Here is a 20,479-nt window from a genome sequence, read left to right as displayed (position 1 = left end):
TTATAGCAAAAAGTACAAAATATTGTGGTGTGTTTTTTTTTTTTGTTTTTTTTTTTTCAATTATCACACTCTTTTTGTAAACGCAAAAAAATAAAAACCTCAGAGATTATCAAATACCACCAAAAGAAAGCTTTTATTTATGGGGAAAAAGGGACATCAATTTTGTGTCGGTACAGCATTGCTTGACCGTGCAATTGTCAGTTTAAGCGACACAGTGCCGTATCGCAAAAAATGGCCTGTTCATTGAGTAGCCAAATCTTCTGGGGCTGAAGTGGTTAATAGCCATTCAGGCTGCTTTGTGTCATCTTGTATGCATATTATCAGGCCAAAACCAGGGTATGTAAACTTTTGATCAGGGTCATTTGGGTGGTTTCTATTGTTATTATTAAATCAAGAGTAAACATAGTTGATTGATAATAAATGGCTTTAGCCAAGCACTAATGGATGGTTTGCACTCTCATTGGAGGTTGATATGCCGACCCACAAGTCCATAAGGAATCGACTTTACAGCGCTCTTCTCCAAAAGAACTTTCTATTGCTAGAAAGCAGGTATATGAAGGATTGAAGAGTGCGGGAAGCAGTCTTTTATGTCTGGAGACGATTTGGGGTAGAGGAATGCATCCGAGGGATGGATACGTGACCCAGCGGAGGTGGTGAGAGTATCAACTCTAATGCCGCGTACACACGTATCAGACTATCCGGCAGACTTAGTCTGGCGGACAAACCGCCGGACTGTCCGGCGGACTTTCCGAACGAGCTACCTGCCCACACACTGCACTTTTGCGGTGGACTAGGTCCAGCGGACTAAGTCCGCCGGACTATCCGCCGTACTTTTGAAATGAACGGACTCGCCCACACACACGGAGGAAAGTCCGTTCATTTTGAGCGCGGCTCCAGGTAGCCGGAACCATCGAAGGAGGCGTTGCTGGCCCCGTCACCTGGTATGGAGTTAAAGGGGAATCCCTACGCCGAAAAAAATGGCGTGGGGGTCCCCCCTAGGTCCATATCAGACCCTTGTCCAAGCACGCTACCCGGCTGGCCAGGAAAGGGGGGGGACGAGCGAGTGCCCCCCCTCCTGAGCCGTACCAGGCCGTGTGCCCTCAACATGGGGGGGTGCCTTGGGGAAGGGGGGCCGCACGCCCCCCCACCCCAAAGCACCTTGTCCCCATGTTGATGAGGACGAGGGCCTCTTCCCGACAACCCTGGCCGTTGGTTGTCGGGGTCTGCGGGGGGCTTGTTGGAATCCATGAGCCCCCTTTAATAAGGGGGCCTCTGGATACCGGCCCCCACCCTATGTGAATGAGTATGGGGTACAATGTACCCCTACCCATTCACCTGTGGAAAAATGTAAAAAAAAAACACAACACACAAGGGTTAAAATAGTTTATTGCACAGCTCCGGGGGTCTTCTTCCGTCTTCGGGGGTCTTCTTGCTGGACTCCTCCGCTATCTGCTGCTAGCTCTTTTACTAGCGGAGGAGCCCGGCTTTCTTCTTCGCCGCCGCCCTCTTCTTCCGACTTCGGGGGTCTTGTCCCCCATCTTCGGTTCTTCTTGCCGGTCCACCGCGCCTTCTTCTAGCTCTTTTACAAGCGTGGCCCGGTCTTCTGTTCTTCTCTTCTGGACATGTTGCCTCGTAGCTGTCTCTGGTCACTATGACAGGACATGTGGCGACTTTTATATAGGGACATCGCCGGATGATGTCCCCGCCCATTATGATGTCACAGTCCCAGCATCCTCTGGGACTGTGACATCATAATGGGCGGGGACATCATTCGGCGATGTCCCTATATAAGTCGCCGCGTGTCCTGTCATAGTGACCGGAGACAGCGACGAGGCAACATGTCCAGAAGAGAAGAACAGAAGAAGGTGACAGAAGACCGGAAGAGGGCGCAAGACCCCCGAAGAGGGGGACAAGACCCCTGAAGTCGGAAGAAGAGGGCGGCGGCGAAGAAGAAAGCCGGGCTCCTCCGCTAGTAAAAGAGTTGGCAGAAGATAGCGGAGGAGTCCGGCGAGAAGACCCCCGAAGCTGTGCAATAAACTATTTTAACCCTTGTGTGTTGTGTTTTTTTTTTTTTTTTTACATTTTTTTTCACAGGTGAATGGGTAGGGGTACATTGTACCTCATACTCATTCACATAGGGTGGGGGGCCAGTATCCGGGGGCCCCCTTATTAAAGGGGGCTCACGGATTCCAATAAGCCCCCTGCCCGCAGACCCCGACAACCAACAGCCAGGGTTGTCGGGAAGAGGCCATTGTCCTAATCAACATGGGGACAAGGTTCTTTGGTGCAAGGCACCCTCCCTTGTTGAGGGCACGCGGCCTGGTACGGCTCAGGAGGGGGGGTGCTCGCTCATCCCCACCCCCTTTCCTGGCCGGCCGGGTAGCGTGCTCGGATAAGGGTCTAATATGGACCTGAGGGGGGGCCCCCACGCAGTTTTTTCGGCGTAGGGATTCCCCTTTAACTCCATACCAGGTGACGGGGCCAGCGACTCTTCCTTCGCTGGTCCCGGCTACCTGGAGCCACGCTCAAAATGAGCGGGAAAAGTCCGTTCATTTCAAAAGTACAGCAGACTGGCACACACACGGCTGCACTGTCCGCCGAAATGCGAGTCCGGCGGACAGATTGCTGTGCAAAACTCCAATCTTAGTCCGACGAACTTTTGGGTAAAAAAAAAAGTCCGCCGGAGCCTACACACGGGCGGATGCGCCAGACTTTTCCACCAGATTGTTTGATCGTGTGTACGCGGCATTAGAAATTCTTTCTCATTGAAAATATATCCCCCGCGTTTAGTACTCCCCCAAAGATGGCCTGCTCATAATGTAGTGCCGGTTCACACTAGCGCAATGCGAGAACCCTGCAAATCAACTGCGGGTTCCCGCATTGCACTCGACACGCACGGCAGTTCACACTGCCATATGCGAACTGCTGGGGAGTGTCATTATATGTTAACGACACCCCCATTTCAGCTCACATATCACACTGCGAACTGACAGTTCGGACATGAATCGGATCGCATATGTGTGAACACACATGCGATCCGATTCTGGTCCGAACAGAAAAAAGGGTCCTGTGCGTGTTTAGACCGAATGTGTTGCTATATCAGCCATACTATCTGTATGGCTGACATCACACCTGCACAGACATCGCATGTAATGTGAACAGCAGTGCGCTGCGAATTACATGAGATGTCTGGCATCGCACAAGTGTGAACCGGCACTTAATGATGATGCCATAAATTCATATGCACTTTACTCAAACAACTAAAAAAAACAAGCTGTCTTTTGTGCCTTATCAATCGGTGCTATATATTAACCACTTTACCACTGGGCACTTAAACACCCTTAATAACCAGACCAATTTTCAGCTTTCGGTGCTCTCACATTTTGAATGACAATTACTCAGTCATGCAACACTGGACCTATATGAAATTTTTGTCCTTTTTTTCACACAAATGGAGCTTTCTTTTGGTGGTATTTAATCACCGCTGGGTTTTTTATTTTTTGTGCTATAAAAGAAAAAATACAGAAAATTCTGTAAAAAAATGAATTTTTCTTCATTTCCGTTATAAAATTTAGCAGATTAGTAATTTTTTCTTCATAAATTTTGGCCAAAATTTATACCACTACATATCTTTGGTAAAAATAAGTACAAATTGGTGGATATTATTTGGTCTTTGTGAAAGTTATAGAGTCCACAAGCTATGGTGCCAATATCTGAAAATTGATCACACCTGAAGTACTGACGGCCTATTTCAATTCTTGAGACCCTAACATGCCAGAAAAGTACAAATACCCCCCAAATGACCCCTTTTTGGAAAGAAGACATTCCAAGGTATTTAGTAAGAGGCATGATGAGTTTTTTGAAGTTGTCATTTTTTCCCACAATTCTTTGCAAAATCAAGATTTTTTTTTTACTTTTTTTTTTTTTATCAGTTTGTCTCACACAGCATATGCATACCACAAATTACACCCCAAAACACATTCTGCTATTACTCCCGAGTACGGCGATACCACATGTGTGAGACTTTTACACAGTGCGGCCACATACAGAGGCCCAACATGCAGGGAGCGCCATCAGGCGTTCTGGAGCACCCAGGACAATTCTGACATTTCTCTCCTACATGTAAAAATCATCATTTATTTGCTAGAAAATTACATCGAATCCCAAAACATTATATATGTTTTTTTAGCAAACACCCTGGAGAATACAATGGTGGTCGTTGCAACTTTTTATCTCGCACGGTATTTGCGCAGCAATTTTTCGAATGCTTTTTTTTGGAAAAAAAACTGTTTTGTGCTTAAAAAAAAAAAAACACAGTAAAGTTAGCCCAATTTTTGCATAATGTGAAAGATGAAGTTACACCGAGTAAATCGATACCTAACATGTCACTCTTCAAAATTGCACAGGCTCGTGGAATGGCGCCAAACGTCGCTACTTAAAAATCCCCATAGGCGACGATTTAATTTTTTTTTTTACTGGTTATATGTTTTGAGTTACAGAGGAGGTCTAGGGCTAAAATTATTGCTCTCGCTCCAACGTACGCAGCGATACCTCACATGTGTGGTTTGAACACCGTTTTCATATGTGGGCGGGACTTATGTATGCGTTCGCTTCTGCATGCGAGCACATGGGGACAGGGGCGCTTTAAAAAAAAAAAAAAAATGTTATTGTTCATTTTACTTTATTTATTTTAGTTTGACATTTTTTTCCCCAAAAATAAATTTTTTGATCACTTTTATTCCTATTACAAGGAATGTAAACATCCCTTGTAATAGGAATATGGCATGACAGGTCCTCTTTACAGTGAGATGTGTGGTCAATAAGACCCCGCATCTCACCTCTAAGCTGGGAAGCCTGAAAAAAAAAAAAAGATTCTGGATTTGATAGTATTGGCGAGTCCGTAGAAGCACCGGAGGGAGGGGGGGGGGGTGTCTATGGCTGAGTATTGCAGGGTATCACCGACTATGGCTGGGTATGGCTGGGTATATCAGAGTATGGCTGGGTATATCAGAGTATGGCTGGGTATCTCAGAGTATGGCGTTGCAGAGTATTGCGTTGCAGAGCATTGCAGGATATTGGAGGGTGTTGCAGAGCGTTGCAGAGCATTGCAGGATATTGGAGGGTGTTGCAGAGCATTGCAGAGTGTTGCACGGTATTGGCGGGTGTTGCAGAGCATTGCAGAGTGTTGCAGTGTATTGGTGGGTGTTGCAGAGTGTTGCAGAGCATTGCAGGGTATTGCAGGGTAATGCAGAGTAATGGCAGGGTATTGCAGACTAATGCAGAGTAATGGCAGGGTATTGCAGACTAATGCAGACTAATGCAGGGTATTGCAGAGTATTTGCAGGGAATTGAGGGGTTAATTTTCGGTGAGCAGCGATGTGGGCACTGCAGATGCAGCCCACATCGCTGCTGACACCGACCTCCTCCCCCTCCGCTGTTCCGATCGGTACAGAGAGGGGGAGGGAGGAACCGGCGTCATGTTATGACGCCGGTTTGTTTACAAGTGATCACTCCGTCATTTGACGGAGCGATCACGTGGTAAACGGCCGCGACGAGCGGCCGTTTACCGTGATCCGTGATGCCGACCCGGCGGTCACGGATGCTCTCGAGTGCGCGCCCCAGGGGGCGCGCACGCGAGCGGAATTCTGGGAGGACGTCATGACGGCCTCCCACAGTTAAGAAACCGCCCTAAAGCCGTCATTCGGCTATAGGGCGGTTATTAAGTGGTTAAAATACCATACTACCATTAGAGACTATATTAAGGTGACATACACTCGGTCAGCTATTCAGCCACCCAGTACGCCAGGTGTATTATCTCTGACTGAATTTATTCAACTGCCCCTATGGACACTACTATATTATTGAGTCAGCATTAGGAATTTATAGATGGCGATTGCGGTGTGAATGTGATGAGTGCAGATGCTGCCCTGTCTGTTTTTAACTAGATTTGACAACGCTGTCATATTTTTTAATGAGCCTTTGTATATAAACCCCCTTACTTTGGTGTTGCACTAATTAAAGTAGTTGGAAATTTGTTGTATAATCAAAATAAACTTTGCATTTACTTCAGTGTTATGTGGTGATCTCTTTTGGAGATTTCTGTTTCTCCTAGTTTTTTCTTTATGCATTTTGAGTCACCCGATCCACATTCTGTCGTCTGATGTGAATGTTATTATCTGCATTATTTAAATTATAGAGTGAATTAATTTATTTAACTTTTGGTTGATCCAGGCAATTTCTGTTATTTTTATTCAGCCAAACACTAACCATGAGTGTGAAAAAAAGTTCATTCATATTCTCTGAAAAATGGCCAAGAAATCATAAATTCTGCTAGGATATGTAAACTTATGAGCACATCTGTGTGTGTGTATGTGTGTGTGTGTGTGTAATATATACACATCCATACACACATACTTCCCTTATTAAAAGCTGAAAGCCACTGACTCGCATTGAATTGACCCTGAACTCGAAAATACGTTTTTGTATTATCTAGAAGTGTTAATGAGCAGTACTATGAAAAATATATCTTTTTGCTTGAATTATTTTTTAAAAATAGCAGTGCACTCATAGCTGTGTATCTGCAGTGTGAGGTCCTCTAAGGCACTGTGCCTCTATTAGGCAGGCTATACATAATGCAATTTTCTTTCCTTCAACCAAGCGTTGAAGGAAAAAAATAGCTCTATTACCCCGTCAACAAAGTCAATGCTAATGGGGGAATCCCTCTTGCTGTGCTATTGTATTCTGACAGTGGGAGGTTTCCCAGCCATCAGAATATAATCACTGCTTGCAGCTATAGATTCCGGCAATGATCCAATGCGAAGATAAAAAAAGACAGGCTGGTTGTACTGAAGTCGGTCGATGGATCAAATTTAGTACAACCAGCCTGCTCATATGGATTCAAATTTGACTGACTGGTTCCTGCTGAACTAGCTGAATTTTGGTCCGTCTATGTCTGACTTTAGTCTCACTAGATTTTGCGTATGATTTGATCATGTAATTACTGTGCTGCTCCTGCTCGTTTTCCTGAAGACCCAGGATGGTGAAGGATTACCTTGTTAGCATCCAGACTGTGGATAAGGAAGAAAATCAGTATCCCATGCTAAAAAAGGAAAAAGCGCTATTGATCTGAGTTGCATCAGATCTTTTTAACAAGGTGAGAGCAGTGATACACTGGGTGCTTTCAATGTGTTGGCTCACCAGAATAGCCCTGTTGCACTTCAAGAGGATCCCATACTGATTAAAAGAATGTTTTACATCTGCAGGAAAATTAACAGCACCATAGTGGAGTGTATACAAAATATCGATGTATGATCTAAGGATGTTGCACCATTATAAATGACACTTGATATACAGTGCCTTGCGAAAGTATTCGGCCCCCTTGTATCCAAATCCGGCTTTAAACTTCTCCACAACAGTATTACGGACCTGCCTGGTGTGTTCCTTGGTCTTCATGATGCTCTCTGCGCTTTCAACAGAACCCTGAGACTATCACAGAGCAGGTGCATTTATACAGAGACTTGATTACACACAGGTGGATTCTATTTATCACCATCAGTCATTTAGGACAACATTGGATCATTCAGAGATCCTCGCTGAACTTCTGGAGTGAGTTTGCTGCACTGAAAGTAAAGGGGCCGAATAATTTGCACACACCACTTTTCATTTTTTTATTAGTTAAAAAAGTTTCAAAAATCCAATAGATTTCGTTCCACTTCACAATTGTGTCCCACTTGTTGGTGATTCTTCACAAAAAATAAAAATGTTATATCTTTGTTTGAAGCCTGAAATGTGGCAAAAGGTTGAAAAGTTCAAGGGGGCCGAATACTCTGGCAAGGCACTGTATATTAACCACTTCCCTACCTGCCCATAGTCATATGGTGGTACAGTCAGGTCCATAAATATTAAGACTGACACAATTCTAATCTTTTTGGCTCTATACACCACCACAATGGATTTGAAATGAAATGAACGAGATGTGCTTTAATTGCAGACTTTCAGCTTTAATTTGAGGGTATTTACATACAAATCAGGTGAACGGTGTAGGAATTATAACACTTTGTATATGTGCCTCCCACTTTTTAAGGGACCAAAAGTAATGGGACAATTGGTTGTTCAGCTGTTCCATGGCCGGGTGTGCGTTATTCCTTCGTTATCCCATTTACAAGGAACAGATAAAACGTCCAGCGCTAATTTCAAGCGTGCGATTTGCATTTGGAATCTCTTGCTGTCAACTCTCAATATGAGATCCAAAGAGCTGTCACTATCAGTGAAGCAAGCCATCATTAGGCTGAAAAAACAAACCCACTAGAAAGATAGCAAAAACATTAGATGTGGCCAAATCAACTGTTTGGAACATCCTTAAAAAGAACGCATCAGTGAGCTCAGGAACACCAAAAGACCCGGAAGGCCACTGTGGTGGATGACCGAAGAATTCTTTCCGTGGTGAAGAAAACACCCTTCACAACAGTTGGTCAGCTCAAGAACACTCTCCAGGAGGTAGGTTGGTGTAAGTGTGTCAAAGTCAACAATCAAGAGAAGACTTCCCCGAGTGAATAGAGAGGGTTCACCACAAGATGTATACCATTGGTGAGCCTCAAAAACGGGAAGGCCAGATTAGAGTTGGCCAAACAACATCTAAAAAAGCCTTCACAGTTCTGGAACATCCTATGGACAGATGAGACCAAGATCAACTTGTACCAGAGCGATGGGAAGAGAAGAGTATGGAGAAGGAAAGGAACTGGTCATGATCCAAAGCATACCACCTAATCAGTGAAGCATGGTGGTAGTAGTGTCATGCGTGGGCATGTATGGCTGCCAATGGAACTGGTTCTCCTTGTATTTATTGATGAGGTGACTGCTGACAAAAGCAGCAGGATGAATTCTGAAATGTTTCCGGCAATATTATCTGCTCGTATTCAGCAAAATGCTTCAGAACTCATTGGACGGCGCTTCTCAGTGCAGATGGACAATGACCCGAAGCATATTGCGAAAGAAACCAAAGAGTTTAAGGGAAAGAAGTGGAATATTATGCAATGGCCAAGTCAATCACCTGACCTTAATTCAATTGAGCATGCATTTCAATTGCTGAAGACAAAACTGAAGGGAAAATGCCCCAAGAACAAGCAGGAACTGAAGACCGTTGCAGTAAAGGCCTGGCAGAGGATCACCAGGGATGAAACCCAGTGTCTGGTGATGTCTATGCATTCCAGATTTCAGGCTGTAATTGACTGCAAAAGATTTGCAACCAAGTATTTAAATAGTGAACGTTTGGATGATTGTTTCTGTCCCATTACTTTTGGTCCCTTAAAAAGTGTGAGGCACATATACAAACTGTTGTAATTTCTACATCGTTCACCTGATTTGGATGTGAATACCTTCAAATTAAAGCTGAATGTCTGCAGTTAAAGCACATCTTGATAGTTTCATTTGAAATCATTGTGGTGGTGTATAAAGCCAAAAAGATTAGAATTGTGTTGATGTCCCAATATTAATGGACCTGACTATCTCCCATCCAGGGCGGGTGTCCTATGACGTTCTCGGCTTCCCGACGGTATAGGGGTCGCGCAGAGCCCACTGTGTCACTCGGGAGCCGATGCGTATGCTCGGCGGCCTCAATGTCTGCCAGGCACCCACGATTGCTGGTGACAAAGCAGGAGCGTGGATGTGTGTGTGTGTGTGTGTGTAAACTTACAGATGCACGTTCTGTCAGGGGAGAGGAGACAGATTGTGTGTTCCTAGTATATAGGAATACGGATTGGTCTCCTCCCCTATTCAGTCTCACCCTCCCACAGTTAGAATCACTCCCTAGGTAACACATTTAACCCCTTGATCGCCTCCCTAGTGTTAACTCCTTCCCTGCCAGTGACATTTACATAGTAATCTGTGCATATTTTGTAGCACTGATCGTGGTATAAATGTCAATGTCCCAAAATATTAAGTGCCCGATCTGTCTGCCGTAATGTCAGTCAGGATAAAAATTGCAGTTCACCGCAATTACTAGAAAATGAAAATAAAATGGCATAAATCTATCCCCTAATTGGTTTGCGTAAAAGTTTTATAGCAACTACAAAAATCTTTTTTTAACCAAACTGTAGAAGAATACATAGTGGCCTAAACTGAGGAATTTTTTTAAATTTTTTTAATTGGGATATTTATTAAAGCAAAAAGTAAAAAAATAGTGTGTGTTTTTTCAAACTTACCACTCTTCTTTTGTTTATAGCGCAAGAATTAAAAACCGCAGAAGTGATCAAATACCACCAAAAGAGAGCTCTATTTGTGGGGAAAAATGATACAAAGTAAATTTAAGTACAGTGTTGCATGACCGCGCATTTGTCATTCAAGATGTTACAGAGCTGAAAGCTGAAAATTGGCCTGGGCAGGAAGGGGATGAAAATGCTCTGTTTGAAGTGGTTAAGTTTGTATTTTCTCTTCTGTCATAAAAACACGTTACCGCAGGAAGCCTGCAGGAAAAACTAGCAACTGTTTTTTAGCCCCCTGGTTACAATTTTTGGGTACTGTTTCTACAGTTCAGGTCCTCTTCAATGTGGCGTTGCATTTTATGAATAATTTATACAATTAGAATGTTGTAGTTAAATTGTAGAAAAAAAATTTAATCTTTTACAAATACCTTTCTACATTCTCTTTTAATGTGTGAAAATTGCATCAACCTGAATGGTTCCATCTAGAATTGTCTCCACCAATTTGTTTTTGCTTTGCACTGGTATATATAGTACTACACATAGGGAGTTATTTACTAAAGGAAGTGCAAGTGCACTTGGAAGTAAAGTTGCTGTAAATCCGAGGGGAACATGCAAGGAAAATAAAAAAACGCATTTTAGCTTGCACATGATTAGATGATAAAATCAGCAGAGCTTCCACTCATTTCAGATCTACCTCTTAGATTTAGAGCGACTGCACTTCCAAGTGCACTTTCAAGATTTGCCTTTCGTAAATAACCCCCATAGTCACTTTGCAAAAAATAAAAAAATACTCTCTTGCTCACATTTGGAAGATCACACTGAATAGGGTGAATAATAAAGTGCACGTCCTTAAAATATGATAAAAACAAATGATAAAGGCGAAAGTTGTTCTTTTACTTAAATATTGCAGAAAGGTATTTTTTGGAAATTTAGGACAAGGGTTTTGTTTGGTTCCAGTAATAACTGCAGTGCAGTTATCTATTGGAGATTAGTAGATGAAGTGTGTTTAGTCTTATTTGTGGAAAGATTTGTGAGGTTTATGCAAGACTGTTTTCCTTAAGTATGGCTAATTAGTTTATTATTTTTCTGCAGATATTCAAAGCCGGCAAGACTGTAAATATGGAGATAATTGTACATTTGCGTATTACCAGGAAGAAATAGATGTGTGGAATGAGGAAAAGAAGGGTAATTTTCACAGAGACGAGCTTTTGCAGCCCCCTGCTTTAATAAGACCAGGAAATGTGGCACGACTGCTTCATGAACAGAATGGCATCTTCACTTTTTTATGCCAGGTACTGGTATGCAAGTCAGGGGTGGTGTTGTCTTGATTTAAAAGTGTAACGTTATTGTGATACTCAAAATTCTTACACATCTGTTTGCAAATTCTCAATGGTTAGCGGGTGAGTGTAATTCCTGTTCAACTTCAGCGTCAAGCAATGCGAGTTGTGTATTGTACAGCATAATTGGCTGATGAGGGGAATATCACATGGCATATCAAGCTTGCATACAGTGATAATTGAGTTTTTGGTGTGTTTTTTAGCATTTTCCAGGCTCAGAAGTAAAAAGTTTTTTTCAAACCACTACTAAACCTAATCGCGGGTAGCTATAAACGAAACCTGTGTATGTGTACTGATAAGTTAACAGAGGAGAGTTCACGGTCAGCTGAAAAAAATGCCCATCTGCTCCTAAATGTCCGTTTACCAGCAGCAGTGTACATGAGGCAGTTAGTAAAGGAAATAGATAATTTGGGCCAGCTTGGTCCAAACAAAGTGACAGGAAACCTGGAGATCAGCTGTAAGGTCTAAAAGCTTCATTATCAAGACACTATTTCTCTTATATTCACCGACTGACACAGCTCCTCTCTGTAACAAATGGGTCATTAGCCTTATCACTAGAATACTAGGCATAGTTGTAATACAACACTCAGAACTCTTAGTTCCGCTCAGGGGGGCAGTCCCTCAGGCTACAACCCCCCACCCTGAAAAGCAGCCTCAGTTTTACTTTGTCTAGTAAAGGAGAAGGACCTAGGAACCCTGCGGGCCCATCGGTCCATGTTATTTTTACGCAGAAGCTTGGATTTTTGCACAAGATGAATGATCCTGTGATCTACTATCAACAGCCGGCTGGGTGACAGGCTGGATACCCTTATCCTAGTAGTCTCCCCAGTTCAGCCATCGAACGTGTGCTGGTCCCTCCCCTCCCTCTCTTCTCACCCCTGCCCCTATCTTCCCTCCCCTCCCCCTCACGGGGGGGGGGGGGTGCTGCATGTGGTGTGTGTGTAAGATCCCTGAGGGCTCTCAGCTGGCGGTGTCCTGGATCCTCTGTGTTTTTCTCCTGGGAGGTGCCTGTGAGGGTCCGGCTGTGTCTTTGGTGCAGCGATGTGTCTCTGCCATGTTTCTGTCTCTGTCACTCATGGAAGCTGGCCGGCGGCCATTTTAGGTGTGGTCAATGGCAGCAAATCTGCTGGGCTTCAAGCGTCCGTTTTCCCAGTGCTTCCCTATTCAGGACACTGGTGCCCATTTTCTAGAAGTCTGAGCACGTTTCAGTGTTCTGCAAGCGGTTACATGTGCTTTCAGCTTCCTGCCTGTTTTACTGGACGCTGGGCGGCCATTTTATGTAGTCTGAGCACATTTTTCAGATCGTTTTGACGATCGTTCTGATGGACTGCCACCGACAGTTTGGATTCCTCTGCACATGGGAGCCCTAGGGGTCTACAGGCACTGCTGTGAACAGCGCAGAACTCCTTGGGGTGGTGAGTCCAGCGGGTTAGAGCCCCTCAGTCGGCAGCAGCAAGGAGGGTGGGACTGTCTCACTGTCCTAAGTCCCCTTCGTGTGGCAGACAGTGTAGGGTCAGCTTAGCTTCATAAACTGGTGTTTCTTCCCCCGAAATCCAGGCAGTTGCAACCGGATCACCTGCAGATTGCGCAGTCCCCATGGACACCCTGACGGCGGTCCTGAATTCGTTTGTTGCCAAGATGGAGGCGGTGTGTGGGAAGAAGGTGCTAAAAAGCGGCCCCTGCCCCCGGTCCTCTGGGGAGAGCTCTGACACAGACTTGGGTCCTGCTGAGGATGCTGACCAGGACTGTTCGGATAGTGAGGGTGAGTCCCCGTCTGGGTCCGGGCGTGACAAAGAGCTTGTTGGAGCACTTATCACAGCTGTGCATAATACCCTAAAGATTTAGGAGCCAGCGGATCACTCTGCTGATGCATCGTTCCCTTTTGGGTCCCACAAGCCAGCAGGTTCACCTAAGGTGTTCCCGTATCTGACTTATTTTGACAAGTTCATTTACAAGGAATCATTCAAGGATCCAATGGACAGGAAGGCCGAGGAGGTCGCTCATTCCTTGTTTACTGTAGTGGGGTCAGCCGTGTGACCTGTACTTGCATCCGCACTTGTGTCGCAGACACTGACTGAGTGGGCAAAACTTTTGCACCACAAATTGGGAGAGCAACAGGCTTCCCCTGTCTGCGTGGAACTAGCAGACCAACTAGTGCAAGGCCTTAAGTACGTCTGTGACGCGGCCCTGGATACTCTCCCGCTGTTATCCAGGGCCTCAGTGTCAGTGGTGCTGAGGCGCCTAATTTGGCTAAAATGCTGGTCTGCTCACCAGGCATCCAAAGAAGCCCTGACGGATCTTCTCTTCCTTGACGACCGGCTCTTTGGAGCCTCATTAGATGACATTATTAAAAATGCCACCGGTGGTAAGAGTACCCTACTCCCACAGGCCAGGAAGGCTAAGGAGCTACGCCGTAGGCAAGGGCCCTCTTTTTCTGCTCACAACTGGCTTTTTCGTCCGCCCGGAGCTTCGACAAAACGTCCCTGGCCCGACAGGACGCCCACGGACGGTCAAAAACGTCCCTGGAACCGCAAGCCTAACAAGCCTGGGAATAAAAATGCTACTGCATGAAGGTTTGCCCCCACCCATGTCTCAGGTGGGGGTCGCCTTCGGGAGTTTGCAGCCCAGTGTTACTCCCGGGTATCTGACCAATGGGTCTGCAATTTGATTTCCACAGGCTACAAGATAGTTTCTCTCTTGGCTGCCAAACAGATTCTTCTCCTCCAGCATACCCATATCCCCGATTCGCCGGGAGGCCCTGTTGGGGGCGTTAAGGGATTTGCTGAATCGTGGGGTGATTGTACCGGTTCCGGAATCGGAACGCTTCCAGGGATTCTACTCAAATCTGTTTGTGGTTCCCAAGAAGGAAGGGGTACGTCTGATCTTGGACCTAAAAGCCCTCAATCACTTTCTGAAAGTGGAGAAGTTCAGAAGTGAATCGGTAAGCTCAGTAGTCGCTGCACTCCATCAAGGGGACTCCCTGGCTCCAGTTTTGGCGTTGCTGCGACAACGCAGGATTGCGATCGTGGGATACCTAGTCGATCTCCTCCTGAGGACATCTTCTGCCTCAGAATTAGAGGAGGATGTGGCGATCACCATGCAGACCCTGCAAGAATTTGGGTGGCGGCTGAACCTCAAAAAGTCGGTGATTGTGCCGACCCAGCGTCTGGAGTACCTAGGCTTGCTGCTGGACTCCAGGGAAGCGAGAGTTTTTCTCCCTTCAGACAAATTGCAGACTCTCAGATCCGCGGTTAAGCTGCTGATGAACCGCAGGTGGTTGTCGCTCCGCTTTGGCATGCGCGTACTGGGGCTCATGGTAGCCTCCTATGAGGCAGTACCTTATGCCCAGTTCCACACCAGAGTCCTGCAGAAGGAGATTTTGACAAAATGGGACAAATATCAGTTGTCCCTGGATTGACAGTTCCAGGTGAGCCGGTCAGAGACTCACTGAGTTGGTGGTTGAGATCCCCGGTGATTCAGTCCGGAAAATAATTCCTTCCTCTGAAATGGACGGTGATCACGACGGATGCCAGTCTATCCGGCTGGGGTGGAGTGATGGGGGTTCAGTCGGCTCAGGGCCTCTGGTCGAGGGAAGAATCTGAGTTGCTGATCACTCTGCTCGAATTGAAAGCTATCAGGCTGTGCCTCTACACATGGTCGTTGAGACTTCAAGGGCATCTGATCAGGATACAGTCAGACAACGCCACGGCTGTGGCATACGTCAATCACCAAGGGGGAACAAGAAGCTCAGCCGCTGCACAGGAGGTCGCTCACATACTTCGGTGGGCAGAGCGACACGTACCGGCCCTTTTGGCCATTTACATCCCGGGAGTGGAGAACTGGCAGGCGGACTATCTGAGTCGCCAGATGCTGGACACAGGAGAATGGGCATTGCATCCGGAGATATTCAGGTTGCTGTGCCTGAAGGGGAGCACACCAGACGTGGATCTTCTGGCCTCCCGTCTCAATCGGAAGGTGCCAAGATTCGTGTCCAAGACGAGAGATCCGTGGACCGACGCGTCAGACGCGCTGGTGGCTCCGTGGGATCAGTACCAGCTGATCTATGCCTTTCCTCCACTGAAACTGTTGCCATGTCTGCTTTGCAGAGTGGAAGCCGAGGGGATCCCAGTGATACTGGTTGCCCCAGATTGGCCTCAGCGTCCTTGGTACGCAGACCTGGTGTGTCTGGTGGCAGACGCTCCCTGGCGACTGCCGTTGCAAGAGGACCTTCTGTCTCAAGGTCCGATTCTCCATCTTGCTTTACCATCGCTGGCTTTAACGGCATGGCTATTGAGAGCCAGGTGTTGAGGAACCGGGGTCTGTCGGACTCGGTGATCTCAACTATGTTGAGAGCACGGAAATCATCTTCTCAGAAGATATACCATCGTACCTGGAAGGCCTACATCTCCATGTGTGAGGAGAAAGGATGGCATCTGCGCTCTTTTTTCATATCTAGGATCCTGCTGTTTCTCCAGCAAGGAGTAGACCAGAGATTGGCATTGAGCATCCATCAAAGGGCAAATTTCAGCCTTAGCTGTCTTTTTTTCAACTTAGTGAGTACCTTCGTTCAGGGGGTATGACATGTAGTCCCTCCGGTGCGTCCACCGTTACCCCCATGGCATTTGAACCTGGTGTTGGTGCTTCAAAAACCGCCGTTTGAAAACACCAGGGAGATTCCCCTGTTGACCTTTTCCCAGAAAGTGGGTTTCGGAACTGGCGGCCTTGTCCTGCAAGTCGCCCTATCTGGTTATCCACAGGGATAAGGTGGTGTTGCGTCCGCAACAGTTTTTTCTACCGAAAGTGGTCTCAGTTTTTCATATCAATGAGGACATTGTATTACCATCTGTGTCCTAAGCCAAAACAGGCCCTTCACGCTCTTGAAGTGGTTAGGCCTCTGAAGGTGTATTTGTCTGCCACGGCTCCTTTTCGGAGGTCAGACTCACGGTTTGTTTCGGTGGCTGGTCCAAAGAAAGGCATGACGGCCTCGACAGCCACCATTGGCAGGTGGATCAGACAGATTGTAGTACAAGCCTAAGCCTTGAAGGGGCAGGTGCCCCCCTTTCCGGGCACGGCCCACTCCACAAGGGCATTTCGAACGTCTTGGGTCTTCCGACACCAAGCGTCGGTTACTCAGGTGTGTAAAGCGGCGACCTGGTCGTCTGTCCATACGTTTACCAAGTTCTACAAGGTAGACGTCAGTGCATCGGCTGATGCCTGTTTTGGCAACAAAGTTTTGCAGGCGGCCGTGTAGTTGCAATTGAATATGCAATGGATTTTTTTGTTTTTCGATAAAAACACAGTACTGTTATGTTAATGCACTGTTGCATTACTTCCGTAGTTTGGTGCGGTCTTGGGGATAACTCCTGTTGAGGATGCCCTGTTTTTTGTGGTGGTTTTCCATGCACTGCTTTTTTTTTTTTTTTTTTGTGGGTATAGTTTCACTAGTTTGAAGTTTTTATGCTGTTTTTCCCATCCCTCGTTATGACACTGCTTGGGGATGTCTCATTTGTTACAGAGAGGAGCTGTGTCGGTCGGCGAATATAAGAGAAAATAGGATTTTTTTGTACACACGGTAAAATCCTTTTCTCTGTAATTCACCGACCGACACAGCACCCACCCCTCCATTTATCTTTGCATTATACTGCTTTTTGCGTACTGAGGCCGCTTTGCAGGGTGGGGGGTTGTAGCCTGAGGGACCTCCCCCCTGGGCGGAACTAAGAGTTCTGAGTGTTGTATTACAACTATGCCTAGTATTCTAGTGATAAGGCTAACAACCCATTTCTAACAGAGAGCTGTGTCGGTAGGTGAATTACAGAGAAAAGGATTTCATACGGTGAGTACAAAAAAATCCTATTCTGTCTCGGTTTACAGTGCAGAAAAATGCAGTGGTTCTAAAATGCCTGTACAGATTGGAGGTCTTATATCGCACCAGAATTTACAGTTCTGTTTCTGCATATGTACCCTGCCTCAGAGCAGAATCAGCCTAAAGGTCCATTTATAGCTAGCCTTTTTCTCTGCTAGCCAGTTGTGTGGCTATAACAGGCATCAGACAGGTCCTGAAGTTCAATTTTTGCAATCTCTGCCTGCAAACTCCGCTATCAACATTAGTCACAGCTTAGGTGTGTGTCTTCAAAGAGGTCAACTTCTGAGGACAAAAGAAGCTCAAGCAGCCATATAGGTAAGGTGAGTCTTCAGGCAGTCCAACAGGCAGCAGAGTGAGCATGCTAACATTGCATACCAAAACAGAGGGATGGTGGAGCAGTAGAATGGACACCCAAAACATGCCATGTGACAAGAAGCTTAGGCCATCAATTGTAAAAGCTGGCTACAAATGCTGTGGAATACAGAGTGGGGATATTAAAAAGAGGTTTTGAGCTACAGATTGTTGAGTTTGGCTGGTTGCCAAGTTTCACCATAGGGTAATAGGGTAATAACTACATAAGGGCATTACATATGAAGGAAGTAATGCCAGCGCTTTATATATAACAAAAATGTACAATTTGCTGTTTCTTTCCACAGGCTTGCTTTGATAGCAAACCTCAGATTATTAGCAAGAGAAATCCAGAGAACCCAGATTTCTGCACAAAACAGCACAGATTTAATGACCACAAGTAAGTATTGCACAATATAGACTTGAATATGTTATTTCAAAACCGATTTAGGGAGATCTTTTGAGTAAATGTGAACTTGATTATCTTTAGAGTGATCTTAAACCCTCCTGAAAATAAATGTAACTGCATACTTTGTCACAATTGCTTTCCATCCCCAGGTTTGTGCAGTTTTATACATGATTACCAGCATAAAAGTCTCATATGTTGAGTTTCCATCTGTATATTTTATCATCCATTGTGTATGTGCTTACCTCAGAGACAGTGACATATCCGGGAAAGTCCCATCACCTGATGGGGGGGGGGGGGGGGGGTAGTGATGCTCTCTCCAATTTTGATCTAATTGATTTCTCAGTGATGTGGATATCACAGTTTGTCCCTAGAACTGGTCCAACAATTTCCAATATATATATATATATATATATATATATATATATGTATATATGTGTATATATATATATATATATATATATATATATATATATATATGTTATATTCTGCTTACATATACTGCATATGCCTTGTGTGGTGCTATAGGGGTGTGGTGCTATAGGGGTGTGATCACAGGTCCACACTATGAACTCTAAATGAACCCTATCCACACTGCTGAGAAAACCAGTGAAGTAATTAATCCCATATTAATTGTCGTGTTTTTTATCTTTTGGACAGATGTCTTGTGCATGTGTTAAACTCAAGCACGGTAAAGTACTCTAAAATTCGTCCACTTCATCTTCGATTTCAAATGGACTTGTGCCGCCATGAGATGCGTTATGGTTGTCTTCAGGAGGACACTTGCAACTTTGCACATAGCCATGTAGAACTGTGTGTTTGGATGTTGCAGAAACAGTCAGGTACCTCCCACTTGCATTTATAACCCCATTTCCAACTTTTCTTATACTTGTTACACAGGTTGCTTGTTTTCTTTGGTGTTTATAGTGCAGCATGAATTTGGTTCAAAATAAGAGTGTGGTGGAAAATCCTTAAAGGGCGTATGACACTGAATTTAAATATGGTAATTGGTGAATGTGATGATGCAAGCCAACTACTTCCAATACAATGGAAACCCTCTCTGTAAGCGATTTTAGTAGGATCTATTTTCTGCATTGCCATGGGCCATGAAATGGTTATCGTCATGAAGCTTGGAATACAGAAGTATTTCTCCTTTGATCCTATTACACAGGGGCCCTTCTGCCCTGTTTTAAGGCTAACCCCCTCCAGACGGCTTCATGGTCTGGAAGGAATGCATTGTTCTGTGTTTGATCGTTTGTTTATGTACATTAATTACCCCCCTGGGGCTTCTGTGTCATTACACATATCAGTCCTCCTATTCAAGCTATCTGACCAATCCCTGCTGACCCTGTTTCAAGTCCTCATTTGCATGGCCAAGAGGACCTGAGTGAGAACTAGAGTGTACTTTACAATTGACCAATAGGAAAGTAGTTGGGGCGGGTGTTCAAACTGCTATGTATAAAAATGTGTTGTGTGCATCCAATAAAAGTGAGATTCCTGTTTGAACTAACTTACAGCCTGCCTGGTGTTCGGAGCTATCCCAACTGTATTTGAACGGCACGTAGCTGTAGTTCGAATCCTGGAGCATTGGATGACTGAACCATCAGATGTTGCGATCGGCAATCTGATTCAATATCCGCAGAGGAGTGCTGGTAGAATGGAACTGAGCGAGTAGGGTTTTGTTACATTGGTTGGCAGCCGTGGGATTTGCTCTCCAAGTTACTGGGACACTCCAAACCACCACAATGAATGACCAGCTATGCAGCCTGCAGGAGAGCCATGTGGAAAGACTTGCTTGAGAGCCGTGGAGGGACTGGTAGGATCATACTTCCTTGCTGTTAAACACATCCAAACCATCACCTGGATCCAAGGTCCGGATAGCAGGAGAGGAGAGGTACAGATACGTCCTCATGGAAGAGGAGTTCCAAAGGAGGTTTGCGAGAGATGCGGATACAACACAGAGGATCAGTATCGGTGCAGGTCCTGCTGGGATGGTATGATTCTTTCCGCTTACAGCTCTGGAAGAAAGCGCTAGCCCTCAAGCAGCACCACCAGGGAAAAAGTCTTCCCCTCCATCCATGTAAGGTACTGGTCGCAGTATGAATTACGAATGTTGCTCTTGGGGGAACAACCAAAACAGGAGTGGACAGCTGAGTTGAGCAGGCTGATCCAGGCAGAAATGCGGTTGGACAGCCCTCCGGTGGTATGTAGCCCAAGTTTGCCTGTGGACAGTGGATGACAGCCCAACAGAAGGCTTTGACTAAGATGGCCTGGGACCCTGACTTTGGGGGTGATCTGGAGTGGCGTTTGGAGGAAATGGAGCACA

The 20,479-nt window shown here is 45.5% G+C and overlaps 1 protein-coding gene across 7 annotated transcripts in view; it reads left to right on the top strand.

Moving 5' to 3' along the window:
* Positions 1 to 20,479, top strand: part of ZC3H7B (zinc finger CCCH-type containing 7B) — a 624,860-nt gene that overhangs the window by 316,550 nt on the left and 287,831 nt on the right. For all 7 annotated transcript variants that reach the window (XM_077452416.1, XM_077452411.1, XM_077452410.1 and 4 more), the window contains 3 exons: positions 11,292 to 11,491; positions 18,056 to 18,147; positions 18,814 to 18,995. In XM_077452416.1, the coding sequence (XP_077308542.1) occupies positions 11,292 to 11,491; positions 18,056 to 18,147; positions 18,814 to 18,995 (474 nt within the window). The remainder of the gene's footprint in view (positions 1 to 11,291; positions 11,492 to 18,055; positions 18,148 to 18,813; positions 18,996 to 20,479) is intronic.

Source organism: Lithobates pipiens, unplaced genomic scaffold, assembly GCF_037356315.1.
Source record: "Lithobates pipiens isolate NorthernLeopardFrog02 unplaced genomic scaffold, aLitPip1_a1.2 Scaffold_23, whole genome shotgun sequence".
NCBI lineage: Eukaryota > Metazoa > Chordata > Amphibia > Anura > Ranidae > Lithobates > Lithobates pipiens.
Note: the sequence above shows the minus strand (reverse complement) of the source record. Positions and strands in the feature narration are given on the sequence as shown.